The 18,991-nt window shown below is 51.1% G+C and overlaps 1 protein-coding gene across 1 annotated transcript in view; it reads left to right on the top strand.

Moving 5' to 3' along the window:
• TGM1 (transglutaminase 1) overlaps positions 1 to 18,991 on the top strand; it is a gene marked incomplete at its 3' end in the record, with an annotated part of 51,634 nt that overhangs the window by 15,442 nt on the left and 17,201 nt on the right. The window contains exons 4-8 of the mRNA XM_048290405.1: positions 3,922 to 4,040; positions 5,360 to 5,467; positions 8,974 to 9,148; positions 16,645 to 16,783; positions 18,511 to 18,614. Coding sequence (XP_048146362.1) covers positions 3,922 to 4,040; positions 5,360 to 5,467; positions 8,974 to 9,148; positions 16,645 to 16,783; positions 18,511 to 18,614 — 645 coding nt within the window. The remainder of the gene's footprint in view (positions 1 to 3,921; positions 4,041 to 5,359; positions 5,468 to 8,973; positions 9,149 to 16,644; positions 16,784 to 18,510; positions 18,615 to 18,991) is intronic.

Consider the following 18,991-nt stretch of genomic DNA (forward strand, 5'->3'; position numbering starts at 1 on the left):
AAAACTCGGGCATTTTGTGGGAAATGTGGGAATTTTGGGGTGGAATTCGGGAATTTTGGGATGAAAGTCGGGAATTTTGGGGTGGAAGTCGGGATTTTTTGGGGCGACACTCGGGAATTCTGGGAAATGTGGGAATTTTGGGGTGAAACACGGGAATTTTGGGGTGGAAAGTCGGGATTTTTTGGGGAAATGTGGGAATTTTGGGGTGGAAAATCGGGATTTTTTGGGAAATGAGGGGATTTTGGGGTGGAAAGTCGGGAATTTTGGAGAAAGTCGGGAATTTTGGGGTGAAAGTCGGGAATTTTGGAGAAAGTCGGGAATTTTGGAGAAAGTCGGGAATTTTGGGGTGAAAGTCGGGAATTTTGGGGTGAAAGTCAGGGATTTTTTGGGAAATGAGGGGATTTTGGGGTGGAAAGTCGGGAATTTTGGAGAAAGTCGGGAATTTTGGGGTGGAATTCGGGAATTTTGGAGAAAGTCGGGAATTTTGGAGAAAGTCGGGAATTTTGGAGAAAGTCGGGAATTTTGGGGTGAAAGTCGGGAATTTTGGGGTGGAAAGTTGGGATTTTTTGGGGAAATGTGGGAATTTTGGGGTGAAAGCCGGGAATTTTGGGGTGGAAAGGAGCAGATTTTTTGGGGAAATGTGGGAATTTTGGGGTGAAACTTGGGAAATTTGGGGTGAAAGTCGGGAATTTTGGGGTGGAAAGGTGCGAATTTTTGGGGAAATGTGGGAATTTTGGGGTGAAAAGTTGGGAATTTTGGGGTGGAAAATCAGGATTTTTTGGGACGTGGGAATTTTGGGGTGGAAAGTCGGGATTTTTTGGGACGTGGGAATTTTGGGGTGGAAAGTCGGGATTTTTTGGGAAATGTGGGAATTTTGGGGTGAAAAGCCGGGAATTTTGGGGTGGAAAGTCAGGATTTTTTTGGGGTGAAAGTCGGGAATTTTGGGGTGAAAGTCGGGAATTTTGGGGTGGAAAGTCGGGATTTTTTGGGAATGTGGGAATTTTGGGGTGGAATTCGGGAATTTAGGGGTGGAAAGTTGGGATTTTTTGGGGAAATGTGGGAATTTTGGGTTGAAAGTCGGGAATTTTGGAGAAAGTCGGGAATTTTGGGGTGAAAGTCGGGAATTTTGGAGAAAGTCGGGAATTTTGGGGTGAAAGTCGGGAATTTTGGGGTGGAAAGTTGGGATTTTTTGGGGAAATGTGGGAATTTTGGGTTGAAAGTCGGGAATTTTGGGGTGAAAGTCAGGAATTTTGGGAAACTGAGGAATTTTGGGGTGAAAGTTGGGAATTTGGGGAAATTCGGGAATTTGGGGGTGGAAAGGTGCGAATTTTTTTGGAAATGTGGGAATTTTGGGGTAAAACTCGGGCATTTTGTGGGAAATGTGGGAATTTTGGGGTGGAATTCGGGAATTTTGGGATGAAAGTCGGGAATTTTGGGGTGGAAAGTCGGGAATTTTGGGGTAGAAAGTAGGGATTTTTTGGGAAATGTGGGAATTTTGGGGTGAAAGTCGGAATTCTGGGGGAAATGTGGGAATTTAGGGGTGAAAGTCGGGAATTTTTGGGGCAAAACTCGGGAATTCTGGGAAATGAGGGAATTTTGGGGTGAAACTCGGGAATTTTGGGATGAAAGTCGAGAATTTTGGGGTGAAACTCACGAATTTGGGGTGAAAGTCAGGAATTTTGGGAAACTGAGGAATTTGGGGGTGAAAGTCGGGAATTTGGGGAAATTCGGGAATTTGGGGGTGGAAAGGTGCGAATTTTTTTGGAAATGTGGGAATTTTGGGGTAAAACTCGGGCATTTTGTGGGAAATGTGGGAATTTTGGGGTGAAAGTCGGGATTTTTTGGGGCGAAACTCGGGAATTCTGGGAAATGTGGGAATTTTGGGGTGAAACACGGGAATTTTGGGGTGGAAAGTCGGGATTTTTTGGGAAATGTGGGAATTTTGGGGTGAAAGTCGGGAATTTTGGGAAACTGAGGAATTTTGGGGTGAAAGTTGGGAATTTTGGGAAATTCGGGAATTTGGGGGTGGAAAGGTGCGAATTTTTTTGGAAATGTGGGAATTTTGGGGTAAAACTCGGGCATTTTGTGGGAAATGCGGGAATTTTGGGGTGAAAGTCGGGATTTTTTGGGAAATGAGGGAATTTTGGGGTGAAAGTCGGGAATTTTTGGGGTGAAAGTCGGGATTTTTTTGGAAATGAGGGAATTTTGGGGTGGAAAGGTGCGAATTTTTTGGGACGTGGGAATTTTGGGGTGAAAGTCGGGAATTTTTGGGGTGGAAAGTCGGGAATTTTGGGAAATTCGGGAATTTGGGGGTGGAAAGGTGCGAATTTTTTTGGAAATGTGGGAATTTTGGGGTAAAACTCGGGCATTTTGTGGGAAATGTGGAATTTTGGGGTGGAATTCGGGAATTTTGGGGTGAAAGTCGGGATTTTTTGGGGCGAAACTCGGGAATTCTGGGAAATGTGGGAATTTTGGGGTGAAACACGGGAATTTTGGGGTGGAAAGTCGGGATTTTTTGGGAATTGAGGGAATTTTGGGGTGGAAAGGAGCAGATTTTTTTGGGAAATGTGGGAATTTTGGGCTAAAACTTGGGAAATTTGGGGTGAAAGTCGGGAATTTTGGGGTGGAAAGGTGCGAATTTTTTTGGAAATGAGGGAATTTTGGGGTGAAAGCCGGGAATTTTGGGGTGAAAAATCAGGATTTTTTGGGACGTGGGAATTTTGGGGTGGAAAGTCGGGATATTTTGGGAAATGTGGGAATTTTGGGGTGAAAGTCGGGAATTTTGGGGTGAAAGTCAGGAATTTTGGGAAACTGAGGAATTTTGGGGTGAAAGCCGGGAATTTTGGGAAATTCGGGAATTTGGCGGTGGAAAGGTGCGAAATTTTTTGGAAATGTGGGAATTTTGGGGTAAAACTCGGGCATTTTGTGGGAAATGTGGGAATTTTGGGGTGGAGGTCGGGAATTTTGGGGTGAAAGTCGGGATTTTTTGGGGTGAAACTCGGGAATTCTGGGAAATGTGGGGATTTTGGGGTGAAAGTCGGGAATTTTGTGGGAAATGTGGGAATTTTGGGGTGGAAGTCGAAAATTTTGGGGTGGAAAGTCGGGATTTTTTGGGAAATGTGGGAATTTTGGGGTGAAAGCCGGGAATTTTTGGGGCGAAACTTGGGAATTCTGGGAAATGAGGGAATTTTGGGGTGAAAGTCGGGATTTTTTGGGAATTGAGGGAATTTTGAGGTGAAAGCCGGGAATTTTGGGAAATGAGGGAATTTGGGGGTGGAAAGGTGCGAATTTTTTTGGAAATGTGGGAATTTTGGGGTAAAACTCGGGCATTTTGTGGGAAATGTGGGAATTTTGGGGTGAAAGTCGGGATTTTTTGGGAAATGAGGGAATTTTGGGGTGAAAGTCGGGAATTTTTGGGGCGAAAGTCGGGAATTTTTGGGGCGAAACTCGGGAATTCTGGGAAGTGGGAATTTTGGGGTGAAACGCGGGAATTTTGGGGTGGAAAGTCGGGAATTTTGGGGTGAAAGTCAGGGATTTTTTGGGGAAATGTGGGAATTTTGGGGTGAAAGCCGGGAATTTTGGGGTGAAAGCCGGGAATTTTGGGAAATTCGGGAATTTGGGGGTGGAAAGGTGCGAATTTTTTTGGAAATGTAGGAATTTTGGGGTAAAACTCGGGCATTTTGTGGGAAATGTGGGAATTTTGGGGTGGAAGTCGAAAATTTTGGGGTAGAAAGTCGGGATTTTTTGGGAAATGTGGGAATTTTGGGGTGAAAGCCGGGAATTTTGGGGTGAAACTCGCGAATTTTGGGGTGGAAAGTCGGGATTTTTTGGGGAATTGAGGGAATTTTGGGGTGGAAACTCGGGAATTTTGGGTTGAAAGTCGAGAATTTTGGGGTGAAACTCGGGGATTTCGGGGCGCAGAGGACTCGGTTTACATGGAGCAGACGAGCGACCTCAGCGAGTACGTCCTCAACGAGAGCGGCCGCATCTTCTACGGCACCGAGGACCAGATCGCCGAGAGATCCTGGAACTACGGCCAGGTCGGAGCCCCCAAATCCCGGGAATCCGCCCCAAAACCATCCCGGGAAATCCCCTCCGGGCCCTGCCGGCAAAGGAGGGGATTTCACCTCGAATTTGGGGGGGGTTGGAGCCAAAATTGGGGGGTTTTGACCTAAAATTGAGGGGCTTGGAGGCGTTCGTCCAGCAGGGGGCGCTAAAGGGCGGGAATTTGGGATTTCGGGGAGTTTTGGGGGGGATCCCGAAAAAATTCCCATCAAAAAAGTCCCAAAATTGACCCCAAATTGGCTTAAAATGGGGATTTTTGACCCAAAATTGGAGAATTTTGACCCAAAATTGAAGGGATTTGGAGGGGTTCGTCCAGCAGGGGGCAGCAAAGAGCAGGGATTTGGGATTTCTGGGAATTTTGGGCTCATCCTGAAAAAATTTGTCAGAAAAGTCCCAAAATTGACCCCAAATTGACCCAAAATGGGAAATTTTACCCAAAACTGGGGGCTTTTGACCCAAAATTGGGGGGGGTTGACCCAAAAATGAAGGGTTTGGAGGGGTTTGGCCAGCAGGGGGCAGCAAAGAGTGGGAATTTGGGATTTCGGGGAGTTTTTGGGGGGATCCTGAAAAAATTCCCATCAAAAAAGCCCCAAAAAAGCCCCAAAATTGACCAAAAATGGGAAATTTTTCCTAAAATTGGGGGGTTTTGACCCAGAATTGAAGGGATTTGGAGGGGTTCATCCAGCAGGGGGCAGCAAAGGGCGGGAATTTGGGATTTCTGGGAATTTTGGGCTCATCCCCAAAAAAATTCCGGTTGGAAAAGTCCCAAAATTGACCCAAAATTGACCCCAAATTGGCCCAAAATAGGAAATTTTACGCAAAACTGGGGGATTTTGACCCAAAATCTTGCAGGTTTTGGGGTGTTCCGGGCGGAATTTTTCAGGAATTTTTTGGGAATTTTGGGATCACCGAGATTTTGGGAACCTCCTGAAAAATTTGGGATCCCGAAATTGCCCAAAACCCCCAAAAACAGCATCGGGAGGCGCCGTTTTGAGGCAATTCGGGGGAATTTTACCCGATTTTGGTCAAATTTTGGCCGTTTTTGGTCGGATTTTTTCGGGAATTCCGGGAATTTTGGGAATTCCGGAATCCCTGAAATTTTGGGAACCTCCCAAAGAATCCTGGGATCCCAAATGAGGTCGAAACCCCAAAGACTGGAGGTGGGAGGAGCCGTTTTGAGCCAATTTCGGGGGGATTTTAACCAAATTTTGGCCGTTTTCGCTCGGATTTTTTCGGGAATTCCGGGAATTTTGGGAATTTCGGGAATTCTGGGAATCCTGGCCGCTCCCCGCAGTTCGAGCCGGGCGTGCTGGAGGCCTCCCTGTTCATCCTGGACCGCCGGGGGATGCCCCACAGCGCCCGCGGCGACCCCGTCATGGTGGCGCGCGTCGTCTCGGCCATGGTGCGGATTTGGGGCCAATTCCGGCAGTTTTGGGCAAATTCCGGGGTTTTGGGGCGTCTGGGGAGGTTCTGGGGGAAATGCCGGGATTTGGGGTGAATTCCAAGGATTTTTGTTGGAATTCCTGGGATTTTGGGGGGATTTTGGGGGGGAATTCCTGGGATTCTGGGGGGGATTTGGGGAGGTTTTGGGGTAAAATCCCGGAATTTTGGGCTGAATTCCCCGGATTTGGGGGGATTTTGGGGTGGAATTCTTGGGATTTGGGGGGATTCGGGGCTGAATTCCTGGGATCGGGGAGGTTTCGGGCTGAATTCCTGGGATTTGGGGCAAATTCCGGGGATTTTGGGGCATCTGGGGAGGTTCTGGGGGGAAATCCTGGGATTTTGGGCTGAATTCCCGGGATTTTGGGGGAATTTTGGGGTGGAATTCCTGGGATTTGGGGAGGTTTTGGGGTAAAATCCCGGAATTTTGGGCTGAATTCCCGGGATTTGGGGCGAATTCCTGGGATTTTGGGGCATCTGGGGAGGTTCTGGGGGGAAATCCTGGGATTTTGGGCTGAATTCCCGGGATTTGGGGGATTTTGGGGTGGAATTCCTGGGATTGGGGGGGTTTTGGGCTGAATTCCTGGGATTTGGGGTGAATTCCGGGGATTTTTGTTGGAATTCTTGGGGATTTGGGGAATTTTGGGGCGAATTCCCAGGATTTGAGGGGATTTGGGATAAAATCTGGGGATTTCTGGAGGAATTCCCAGGGATTTTGAGGGATTTGGGGCTGAATTCCCGGGATTTTTGGGGGGGGGTTGGGGAGGTTTTGGGGTAAAATCCTGGAATTTTGGGCTGAATTCCCGGGATTTGGGGGATTTTGGGGTGGAATTCCTGGGATTTTGGGAGGATTTGGGGAGGTTTTGGGGTAAAATCCTGGAATTTGGGGCTGAATTCCCCGGATCTGGGGGGATTTGGGATAAAATCTCGGTATTTCGGGGAGAATTCCTGGGATTTGGGGGGATTTCAGGCGGAATTCCCCGGATTTGGGCTGAATTTCCAGGGATTTTGGGGACATTTTGGGCTGAATTCCCGGGATTTTGGGGGATTTGGGGCTGAATTCCCGGGATTTGGGGCGAATTCCCAGGATTTTGGGGCGTCTGGGAAGGTTCTGGAGGGAAATCCTGGGATTAGGGGTGAATTCCCGGGATTTGGGGAATTTTGGGGGGGAATTCCTGGAATTTTGGGCTGAATTCCTGAGATTTTGGGGGGATTTGGGGAGGTTTAGGGGGAAAATCCTGGGATTTGGGCTGAATTCCCAGGATTTTGGGCAAATTCCTGGGATTTTGGGGCGTCTGGAGAGGTTCTGGGGGGAAATCCTGGGATTTGGGGTGAATTCCCGGGATTTTTGTTGGAATTCTTGGGATTTTGGGGGATTTGGGGCTGAATTCCTGGGTTTTGGGGACATTTCGGGCTGAATTCCCAGGATTTTGGTACAGAATTCCCAGGATTTCCCCCCAGGGGCCGCCCTTCCCTCCAACACCAAAACCCCGCAAAATCTCCCCAAAATCCCCAAATCCTCCCCAAATCCCCTAAAACCCTCTCAAAATCCCCCAGAATCCCCCCAAAACCCCCAAAATCCTCCCAAAAACTCCCCAAAGTCCCCCCAAAACCCCCCAAATCCCCCCAAAAATGCCCCAAAATCTCCCCAAAATTCCCCCCAAATCTCCCCAAAATCCCCCCAAATCCCCAAAAATCTCCCGAATTCCACTCAAATTCAACCTAAAATCCCCCAAAATCCCCTCAAAATTTCCCGAATTTTTCCAAAATCCCCCCCCAAAATCCCCCCCCAAAATCCCCCCAAAATCCCCTCAAAATTTCCCGAATTTTTCCAAAATCCCCCCCCAAATCCCCCCAAATCCCCCCAAAGTTTCCCCAAAATCCCCAAAAATCTCCCGAATTCCACTCAAATTCAACCCAAAATCCCCCCAAATCCTCTCAAAATCCCCCCAAAATCCACTCAAATCCCCAAAAATCTCCCCAATTCCACTCAAATTCAACCCAAAATCCCCCCAAATTTTCCCAAATTTCCCCAAATCCCCCCAAATCCCCCAAATCCTCCGGAATTCCACTCAAATTCAACCCAAAATCCCCCCAAAACCCCCCAAACCCCCCCAAAATCCCCCCAAAACCCCCAGAAATCTCCCCAATTCCACTCAAATTCAACCCAAAACCCCCTCAAAATTTCCCGAATTTTTCCAAAATCCCCCAAATTCCCCCAAATCCCCCAAAATCCACTCAAGTCCTCCCGTATTCCACTCAAATTCAACCTAAAATCCTCCAAAATCCCCTCAAAATTTCCCGAATTTTTCCAAAATCCCCCCAAATCGCCCCAAATCCTCCGGAATTCCTCTCATATTCAACCCAAAATCCCGCCAAAATCCTCTCAAAATCCCCCCAAAATCCCCAAAAATCTCCCCAATTCCAGTCAAATTCAACCCCAAAATCCCCCAAAATCCCCCAAAACCCCCCCAAAATCCCCCCAAATCCCCAAATCCTCCCGAATTCCACTCAAATTCAACCCCAAATCCCCCCCAAATCCTCCCGAATTCCACTCAAAATCCCCCCCAAATCCCCCCAAAATCCCCCAAAATCCCGCCAATTCCAGTCAAATCCCCCCCCAAAATCCCCCCAAATCCCCTCAAACTTTCCCGAATTTTTCCAAAATCCCCCCAAATCCCCTCAAAATCCACTCAAACCCTCCCGAATTCCACTAAATTCAACCCAAAATCCCCCCAAATCCTCCCAAAATTTCCCAAATTTTCCCAAATCCCCCCAAATCCCTTCAAAAACCCCCGAAAAACCCCCAAAATGCCCCCAAAACTTCCCAAAGTTTTCCAAAATCCCCCAAAATCATCTCAAAATCCCCCATAATTCCCCAAAATCCCCCCAAATCCCCCCAAAATCCACTCAAGTCCTCCCGAATTCCACTCAAATTCAACCCAAAATCCCCCAAAATCCCCTCAAAATTTCCCAAATTTTTCCAAAATCCCCCCAAATCCCCCAAAATCCCCCCAAACCCTCCCGAATTCCACTCAAATTCAATCCAAAATCCCCCCAAATCCCTTCAAAAAACCCGAAAATCCCCCAAAATTTCCCCAAAATTTCCCAAAGTTTTCCAAAATCCCCCCAAATCCCCCAAAACCCCCCCAAAATCCCCCCCAAAATCCCCAAAAATCTCCCCAATTCCACTCAAATTCAACCCAAAACCCCCTCAAAATTTCCCGAATTTTTCCAAAATCCCCCCAAATCCCCCCAAATCCCCAAATCCTCCCGAATTCCACTCAAATTCAACCCCAAATCCCCCCCAAATCCTCCCGAATTCCACTCAAAATCCCCCCAGAATCCCCCCAAATCCCCAAAAATCTCCCCAATTCCACTCAAATTCAACCCAAAACCCCCTCAAAATTTCCCGAATTTTTCCAAAATCCCCCCCAAATCCCCCAAATTTTCCCCAAAATCCCCCAGGTGAACTCCCTGGACGACAGCGGGGTGCTGGTGGGCAACTGGACGGGCGAGTACGGGGCGGGCACGAACCCCTCGGCCTGGGCCGGCTCCGTGGGGATCCTGCGCAGCTTCCTCAGCTCCGGCGCGCCCGTGCGCTACGGGCAGTGCTGGGTGTTCGCCGGCGTCGTCACCACTGGTGGGCACTGGTTTGTACTGGGAGGGACTGGGAGGGGGTTTGGGGTCACTGGGAGCGGGTTTGGGGTCACTGGTTTGGACTGGTTTGCACTGGTTTGGGACGGGCGCGCCCGTGCGCTACGGGCAGTGCTGGGTGTTCGCCGGCGTCGTCACCACTGGTGGGCACTGGTTTGTACTGGGAGGGACTGGGAGGGGGTTTGGGGTCACTGGGAGCGGGTTTGGGGTCACTGGTTTGGACTGGTTTGCACTGGTTTGGGACGGGCGCGCCCGTGCGCTACGGGCAGTGCTGGGTGTTCGCCGGCGTCGTCACCACTGGTGGGCACTGGTTTGTACTGGGAGGGACTGGGAGGGGGTTTGGGGTCACTGGGAGCGGGTTTGGGGTCACTGGTTTGGACTGGTTTGCACTGGTTTGGGACGGGCGCGCCCGTGCGCTACGGGCAGTGCTGGGTGTTCGCCGGCGTCGTCACCACTGGTGGGCACTGGTTTGTACTGGGAGGGACTGGGAGGGGGTTTGGGGTCACTGGGAGCGGGTTTGGGGTCACTGGTTTGGACTGGTTTGCACTGGTTTGGGACGGGCGCGCCCGTGCGCTACGGGCAGTGCTGGGTGTTCGCCGGCGTCGTCAGCACTGGTGGGCACTGGTTTGTACTGGGAGGGACTGGGAGGGGAGAACTGGGGAAAGGACGGGGGAAAAACGGCGGAAAAACGGGGAAAAAACGGGGAAAAACGGGGGAGAAATGGAGGAGAAAGGGTTAAAAATGGGGGTTTGGGGGGTTGGGGAGGGACTGGGAGGGGCTGGGAGGGGACTGGGAGGGGACTGGGAGGGACTGGTTTGTACTGGGAGGGAGTGGGAGGGAAAAAATGGGGAAAAACAGGAAAAATCGGGTGAGAAATGAGTGAGAAATGGAGGAGAAAGGGTTAAAAATGGGGGACTGGGACAAACTGGGAGGGACTGGGAGGGACTGGGAGGGGATTGGGAGGGACTGGTTTGTACTGGTTTGGGACTGGTTTGCACTGGGAGAGCACCGGGAGTCACTGGTTTTGGACTGGTTTGCACTGGGAGGGACTGGGAGGGGGTTTAGAGTCACTGGTTTGGACTGGTTTGGGACTGGGAGTCACTGGTTTTGGACTGGTTTGCACTGGGAGGGACTGGGAGGGGGTTTGGGGTCACTGGGAGCGGGTTTGGGGTCACTGGTTTGGACTGGTTTGGGACTGGGAGTCACTGGTTTTGGACTGGTTTGCACTGGGAGGGACTGGGAGGGGGTTTAGAGTCACTGGTTTGGACTGGTTTGGGACTGGGAGTCACTGGTTTGGACTGGTTTGGGACTGGGAGTCACTGGTTTTGGACTGGTTTGCACTGGGAGGGACTGGGAGGGGGTTTGGGGTCACTGGGAGCGGGTTTGGGGTCACTGGTTTGGACTGGTTTGCACTGGTTTGGGACGGGCGCGCCCGTGCGCTACGGGCAGTGCTGGGTGTTCGCCGGCGTCGTCAGCACTGGTGGGCACTGGTTTGTACTGGGAGGGACTGGGAGGGGAGAACTGGGGAAAGGACGGGGGAAAAACGGGGAAAAAACGGGGAAAAAACGGGGAAAAAACGGGGAAAAAACGAGGAAAAACGGGGGAGAAATGGAGGAGAAAGGGTTAAAAATGGGGGTTTGGGGGGTTGGGGAGGGACTGGGAGGGGACTGGGAGGGGACTGGGAGGGACTGGGAGGGACTGGTTTGTACTGGGAGGGAGTGGGAGGGAAAAAATGGGGAAAACCAGGAAAAATCGGGTGAGAAATGAGTGAGAAATGGAGGAGAAAGGGTTAAAAATGGGGGACTGGGACAAACTGGGAGGGACTGGGAGGGACTGGGAGGGGATTGGGAGGGACTGGTTTGTACTGGTTTGGGACTGGTTTGCACTGGGAGAGCACCGGGAGTCACTGGTTTTGGACTGGTTTGCACTGGGAGGGACTGGGAGGGGGTTTAGAGTCACTGGTTTGGACTGGTTTGGGACTGGTTTGGACTGGTTTGGGACTGGTTTGGGACTGGTTTGATACTGGTTTGCACTGGGAGAGCACCGGGAGTCACTGGTTTGGACTGGTTTGCACTGGTTTGTACTGGTTTGGGACTGGTTTGGGACTGGTTTGATACTGGTTTGTACTGGGAGAGCACTGGGAGTCACTGGTTTTGGACTGGTTTGCACTGGGAGGGACTGGGAGGGGGTTTAGAGTCACTGGTTTGGACTGGTTTGCACTGGTTTGGGACTGGTTTGGGACCGGTTTGCACTGGTTTGGGACTGGTTTGGGACTGGTTTGATACTGGTTTGTACTGGGAGAGCACCGGGAGTCACTGGTTTTGGACTGGTTTGCACTGGTTTGCACTGGTTTGGGACTGGTTTGCACTGGTTTGGGACTGGTTTGGACTGGTTTGATACTGGTTTGTACTGGGAGAGCACTGGGAGTCACTGGTTTTGGACTGGTTTGCACTGGGAGGGACTGGGAGGGGGTTTGGGGTCACTGGTTTGGACTGGTTTGGGACTGGGAGTCACTGGTTTTGGACTGGTTTGCACTGGGAGGGACTGGGAGGGGGTTTAGAGTCACTGGTTTGCACTGGTTTGGGACTGGTTTGGGACTGGTTTGATACTGGTTTGCACTGGGAGAGCACCGGGAGTCACTGGTTTGGACTGGTTTGCACTGGTTTGTACTGGTTTGGGACTGGTTTGGGACTGGTTTGATACTGGTTTGCACTGGGAGAGCACCGGGAGTCACTGGTTTTGGACTGGTTTGCACTGGGAGGGACTGGGAGGGGGTTTAGAGTCACTGGTTTGGACTGGTTTGGGACTGGTTTGCACTGGTTTGGGACTGGTTTGGACTGGTTTGATACTGGTTTGCACTGGGAGAGCACCGGGAGTCACTGGTTTTGGACTGGTTTGCACTGGGAGGGACTGGGAGGGGGTTTAGAGTCACTGGTTTGGACTGGTTTGGACTGGTTTGGGACTGGTTTGGGACTGGTTTGATACTGGTTTGCACTGGGAGAGCACCGGGAGTCACTGGTTTGGACTGGTTTGCACTGGGAGGGACTGGGAGGGGGTTTGGGGTCAGTGGGAGCGGGTTTGGGGTCACTGGTTTGGACTGGTTTGCACTGGTTTGGGACGGGCGCGCCCGTGCGCTACGGGCAGTGCTGGGTGTTCGCCGGCGTCGTCAGCACTGGTGGGCACTGGTTTGTACTGGGAGGGACTGGGAGGGGAGAACTGGGGAAAGGACGGGGGAAAAACGGCGAAAAAACGGGGGAAAAACGGGGGAAAAACGGGGGAGAAATGGAGGAGAAAGGGTTAAAAATGGGGGTTTGGGGGGTTGGGGAGGGACTGGGAGGGACTGGGAGGGGCTGGGAGGGGCTGGGAGGGGACTGGGAGGGACTGGTTTGTACTGGGAGGGAGTGGGAGGGAAAAAATGGGGAAAACCAGGAAAAATCGGGTGAGAAATGAGTGAGAAATGGAGGAGAAAGGGTTAAAAATGGGGGACTGGGACAAACTGGGAGGGACTGGGAGGGACTGGGAGGGGATTGGGAGGGACTGGTTTGTACTGGTTTGGGACTGGGAGGGGGTTTAGAGTCACTGGTTTGGACTGGTTTGGGACTGGTTTGGGACTGGTTTGATACTGGTTTGCACTGGGAGAGCACCGGGAGTCACTGGTTTGGACTGGTTTGCGCTGGTTTGTACTGGTTTGGGACTGGTTTGGGACTGGTTTGATACTGGTTTGTACTGGGAGAGCACCGGGAGTCACTGGTTTTGGACTGGTTTGCACTGGGAGGGACTGGGAGGGGGTTTAGAGTCACTGGTTTGGACTGGTTTGGACTGGTTTGGACTGGTTTGGGACTGGTTTGGGACTGGTTTGATACTGGTTTGCACTGGGAGAGCACCGGGAGTCACTGGTTTTGGACTGGTTTGCACTGGTTTGTACTGGTTTGGGACTGGTTTGGGACTGGTTTGATACTGGTTTGTACTGGGAGAGCACTGGGAGTCACTGGTTTTGGACTGGTTTGCACTGGGAGGGACTGGGAGGGGGTTTAGAGTCACTGGTTTGGACTGGTTTGGACTGGTTTGGGACTGGTTTGGGACTGGTTTGATACTGGTTTGCACTGGGAGAGCACCGGGAGTCACTGGTTTTGGACTGGTTTGCACTGGGAGGGACTGGGAGGGGGTTTGGGGTCAGTGGGAGCGGGTTTGGGGTCACTGGTTTGGACTGGTTTGCACTGGTTTGGACTGGTTTGCACTGGTTTGGGACGGGCGCGCCCGTGCGCTACGGGCAGTGCTGGGTGTTCGCCGGCGTCGTCAGCACTGGTGGGCACTGGTTTGTACTGGGAGGGACTGGGAGGGGAGAACTGGGGAAAGGACGGGGGAAAAACGGGGAAAAAACGGGGAAAAACGGGGGAGAAACGGGGGAGAAATGGAGGAGAAAGGGTTAAAAATGGGGGACTGGGACAAACTGGGAGGGACTGGGACAAACTGGGAGGGGACTGGGACAAACTGGGAGGGACTGGGAGGGACTGGGAGGGACTGGTTTGGGACTGGGAGGGGACTGGGAGTCACTGGTTTGTACTGGGAGGGGTTTGGAGGAATTTTGGGTCCCTAAAAGGGTCAAAAATGGGGAAAAATCGGTGCTAAAGTCGGGGTTTGGGGTCACTGGTTTGGACTGGTTTGGACTGGTTTGGACTGGTTTGATACTGGTTTGTACTGGGAGAGCACTGGGAGTCACTGGTTTTGGACTGGTTTGCACTGGGAGGGACTGGGAGGGGGTTTGGGGTCACTGGTTTGGAGTGGTTTGGGACTGGGAGTCACTGGTTTTGGACTGGTTTGCACTGGGAGGGACTGGGAGGGGGTTTGGGGTCAGTGGGAGCGGGTTTGGGGTCACTGGTTTGTACTGGTTTGTACTGGTTTGGGAGTGGTTTGCGACTGGTTTGCGACTGGTTTGTACTGGGAGAGCACTGGGAGTCACTGGTTTTGGACTGGTTTGCACTGGGAGGGACTGGGAGGGGGTTTAGAGTCACTGGGAGCGGGTTTGGGGTCACTGGTTTGGACTGGTTTGGGACTGGTTTGATACTGGTTTGATACTGGTTTATACTGGAAGGGAACTGGGAGTCACTGGGAGTGACTGGTTTATACTGGGAGGGCACTGGGAGTGACTGGGAGGGAACTGGGAGGGAACTGGTTTGGACTGGGAGGGCACTGGGAGTCACTGGGAGTCACTTGGAGTGGTTTATACTGGTTTATACTGGTTTAAACTGGTTTCTATTGGCTTAAACTGCCTTTAACTGGTTTTTACTGGTTTGTGCTGGTTCGTACTGGTCTGTACTGGTTTACACTGGTTCATACTGGTAGGAACTGGGTGGAACTGGGACATAACTCCACTCCTTCCTGGTTTTTACTGGGTTTAACTGGTTTATACTGGTTTAAACCGCCCTAAACCGGTTGGAACTGGTTCCTACTGGTTTATACTGTGTTATACTGGTTTATACTGGTTCATACTGGTAGGAACTGGGTTGAACTGGGTGGAACTGGGACATAACTGCACTCCTTACTGGTTTATATTGGGTTTAACTGGTTTATACTGGTTTATACCACCTTAAACTGGTTCATACTGGTTTATACTGGTTTATACTGGTTTGTACTGGTTTATACTGGTTTATACTGGGTTAAACTGGCTGGAACTGGGACATCACTCCACTCCTTACTGGTTTACACTGGGTTAAACTGGTTTATACCGGTTTAAACTGCCTTAAACCGGTTCATACTGATTCATACTGGTTTCTACTGGTTTGTACTGTTGGTACTGGTTCGTACTGGTTTCTACTGGGTTGAACTGGCTGGAACTGGGACATAACTCCACTCCTTACTGGTTTATACTGGGTTAAACTGGTTTAAACTGCCTTAAACTGGTTCTTACTGTTTTGTACTGGTTCATACTGGTTTATACTGGTTTATACTGGTAGGAACTGGCTGGAACTGGGCCATAAATCCACTCCTTACTGGTTTTTACTGGTTTAAACCGGTTTCTACTGGTTTAAACTGCCTTAAACTGGTTCATACTGGTTTGTACTGGTGTATACTGGTTTCTACTGGTTTCTACTGGTTTCTACTGGGTTAAACTGCCTGGAACTGGGCCATAACTCCACTCCTTACTGGTTTTTACTGCCTTAAACTGGTTTCTACTGGTTTAAACCGGTTTAAACCGCCTTAAACTGGTTTCTACTGGTTCATACTGGTTTCTACTGGTTCATACTGGTTTATACTGGTTTTTACTGGTTTATACTGGCTTAAACTAGCTGGACCTGGGACATCACTCCACTCCTTACTGGTTTATACTGGTTCGTACTGGTTTCTACTGGTTTAAACTGGTTTATACTGGTTTAAATGGACTTAAACTGGTTCTTACCATTTCGTGCTGGTTCATACTGGTTCATACTGGTCCGTACTGGTTTATACTGGTAGGAACTGGCTGGAACTGGGCCATAACTCCACTCCTTACTGGTTTTTACTGCCTTAAACTGGTTTCTACTGGTTTAAACTGGTTTAAACCGCCTTAAACTGGTTTCTACTGGTTCATACTGGTTTCTACTGGTTCGTACTGGTTTATACTGGTTTTTACTGGTTTATACTGGGTTAAACTAGCTGGACCTGGGACATCACTCCACTCCTTACTGGTTTATACTGGTTCCTACTGGTTTCTACTGGTTTAAACTGGTTTATACTGGTTTAAACTGCCTTAAACTGGTTCTTACCATTTCGTTCTGGTTCATACTGGTTTATACTGGTCCGTACTGGTTTATACTGGTAGGAACTGGGTGGAACTGGGCCATAACTCCATTCCTTACTGGTTTTTACTGCCTTAAACTGGTTTCTACTGGTTTAAACCGGTTTATACTGGTTTAAACTGCCTTAAACTGGTTCATACTGGTTTGTACTGGTGTATACTGGTTTCTACTGGTTTCTACTGGTTTCTACTGGGTTAAACTGCCTGGAACTGGGCCATAACTCCACTCCTTACTGGTTTTTACTGCCTTAAACTGGTTTCTACTGGTTTAAACTGGTTTAAACCGCCTTAAACTGGTTTCTACTGGTTCATACTGGTTTCTACTGGTTCGTACTGGTTTATACTGGTTTTTACTGGTTTATACTGGGTTAAACTAGCTGGACCTGGGACATCACTCCACTCCTTACTGGTTTATACTGGTTCCTACTGGTTTCTACTGGTTTAAACTGGTTTATACTGGTTTAAACTGCCTTAAACTGGTTCTTACCATTTCGTGCTGGTTCATACTGGTTCATACTGGTCCGTACTGGTTTATACTGGTAGGAACTGGCTGGAACTGGGCCATAACTCCACTCCTTACTGGTTTTTACTGCCTTAAACTGGTTTCTACTGGTTTAAACCGGTTTAAACTGGTTTAAACTGCCTTAAACTGGTTCTTACCATTTCGTGCTGGTTCATACTGGTTCATACTGGTTTGTACTGGGCAGTGCTGCGCTGCCTGGGGCTGCCCACCCGCACGGTGACCAATTACAACTCGGCGCACGACACGGACGCGTCGCTGACCACCGACATCTACCTGGACGAGGGCATGCGGCCGCTGGAGCGCCTCAACACCGACTCCGTCTGGTACTGGGAGCACTGGTTTATACTGGGAGGGACTGGGAGGGACTGGGAGGGGATTGGGAGGGGACTGGGAGGGACTGGGAGGGATTGGGAGGGAACTGGGAGGGACTGGGAGGGAACTGGGAGGGACTGGGAGGGATTGGGAGGGACTGGGAGGGACTGGGAGGGGATTGGGAGAGGACTGGGAGGGGACTGGGAGGGACTGGGAGGGGACAGGGAGGGGATTGGGAGGGACTGGGAGGGGACTGGGAGGGACTGGGAGGGATTGGGAGGGAACGGGGAGGGACTGGGAGGGGACTGGGAGGGACTGGGAGGGACTGGGAGGGACTGGGAGGGGACTGGGAGGGACTGGGAGGGACTGGGAGGGATTGGGAGGGAACGGGGAGGGACTGGGAGGGACTGGGAGGGACTGGGAGGGACTGGGAGGGGACTGGGAGGGACTGGGAGGGGATTGGGAGGGGATTGGGAGGGACTGGGAGGGATTGGGAGGGACTGGGAGGGATTGGGAGGGATTGGGAGGGACTGGGAGGGGACTGGGAGGGAACTGGGAGGGACTGGGAGGGACTGGGAGGGGACTGGGAGGGACTGGGAGGGGACTGGGGGGGACTGGGAGGGGACTGGGAGGGGACTGGGAGGGGACTGGGAGGGACTGGGAGGGATTGGGAGGGGATTGGGAGGGACTGGGAGGGAACTGGGAGGGACTGGGAGGGACTGGGAGGGGACTGGGAGGGGACTGGGAGGGGACTGGGAGGGACTGGGAGGGAACTGAGAGGGACTGGGAGGGACTGGGAGGGGACTGGGAGGGGACTGGGAGGGGACTGGGAGGGGACTGGGAGGGGACTGGGAGGGACTGGGAGGGAACTGAGAGGGAACGGGGAGGGACTGGGAGGGACTGGGAGGGATTGGGAGGGATTGGGAGGGACTGGGATGGGATTTGGGGTTACTGGTTTATACTGGGAGGAACTGGGAGGAACTGGGAGGGACTGGGAGGGGATTGGGAGGGGATTTGGGGTTACTGGTTTATACTGGGATGAACTGGGAGGGACTGGGAGGGACTGGGAGGGATTGGGAGGGACTGGGATGGGATTTGGGGTTACTGGTTTATACTGGGAGGAACTGGGAGGAACTGGGAGGGACTGGGAGGGGATTGGGAGGGGATTTGGGGTTACTGGTTTATACTGGGATGAACTGGGATGAACTGGGAGGGACTGGGAGGGGATTGGGAGGGACTGGGAGGGATTGGGAGGGACTGGGAGGGGATTTGTGGTTACTGGTTTATACTGGGAGGGAACTGGGAAGGAGTTAAAGGGTTAAAAATGTGTCTAAAAGGGTTAAAAAAAGGGATTTGGAGTTACTGGTTTGTACTGGTTTGTACTGGTTTGTACTGGTTTGATACTGGGGACATACTGGTTTATACTGGTTTATACTGGGAGGGACTGGGAGGGCCGAAAATGGGGGGAAAGGTGTGTTTTTCATACTGGTTTATACTGGTTTCACTCATAGCGCTCCATACTGGTTCGTACTGGTTCATACTGGTTCATACTGGTTCATACTGGTCTATACTGGGAGGGCACTGACAGCCCCTAAAATCACCCCGGCCCTCATTTTCCATACTGGTTCATACTGGTTTGCCTCATACTGGTTTATACCGCTCCATACTGGTCCGTACTGGTTTATACTGGTCCGTACTGGTTTATACTGGTTTATACTGGTTTGTACTGGTTTCCCAGGAACTTCCACGTGTGGAACGACTGCTGGATGAAGCGGCCGGACCTCCCCGACGGCTACGACGGGTGGCAGGTGGTGGACGCCACCCCCCAGGAGACCAGCAGCGGTACTGGTTTATACTGGTTTATACTGGTTTATACTGGTTTATACTGGTTTGGGCTGGTTCGGGCTGGTTCGGACTGGTTCGGACTGGTTTGGACTGGTTTGGACTGGGAGGGAGGCCTCAGGGAGTGGCTGGAGGGGGTGAGGAGGTGGTGGTGGCTTCATACTGGTTTATAGTGGTTTATACTGGTTTGGGCTGGTTTATACTGGTTTATACTGGTTTGGGCTGGTCCACAGTGGTTTATACTGGTCCACACCGGTCCATACTGGTTTATACTGGTTTATCCTGGTCCATACCAGTCCACACCAGTTTATACCAGTCTATACTGGTTTATATTGGTTTATACCGGTTTATACTGGTTTATACTGGTCCATACCGGT

This window comes from Corvus hawaiiensis, chromosome 40 (genome assembly GCF_020740725.1).
Source record: "Corvus hawaiiensis isolate bCorHaw1 chromosome 40, bCorHaw1.pri.cur, whole genome shotgun sequence".
NCBI lineage: Eukaryota > Metazoa > Chordata > Aves > Passeriformes > Corvidae > Corvus > Corvus hawaiiensis.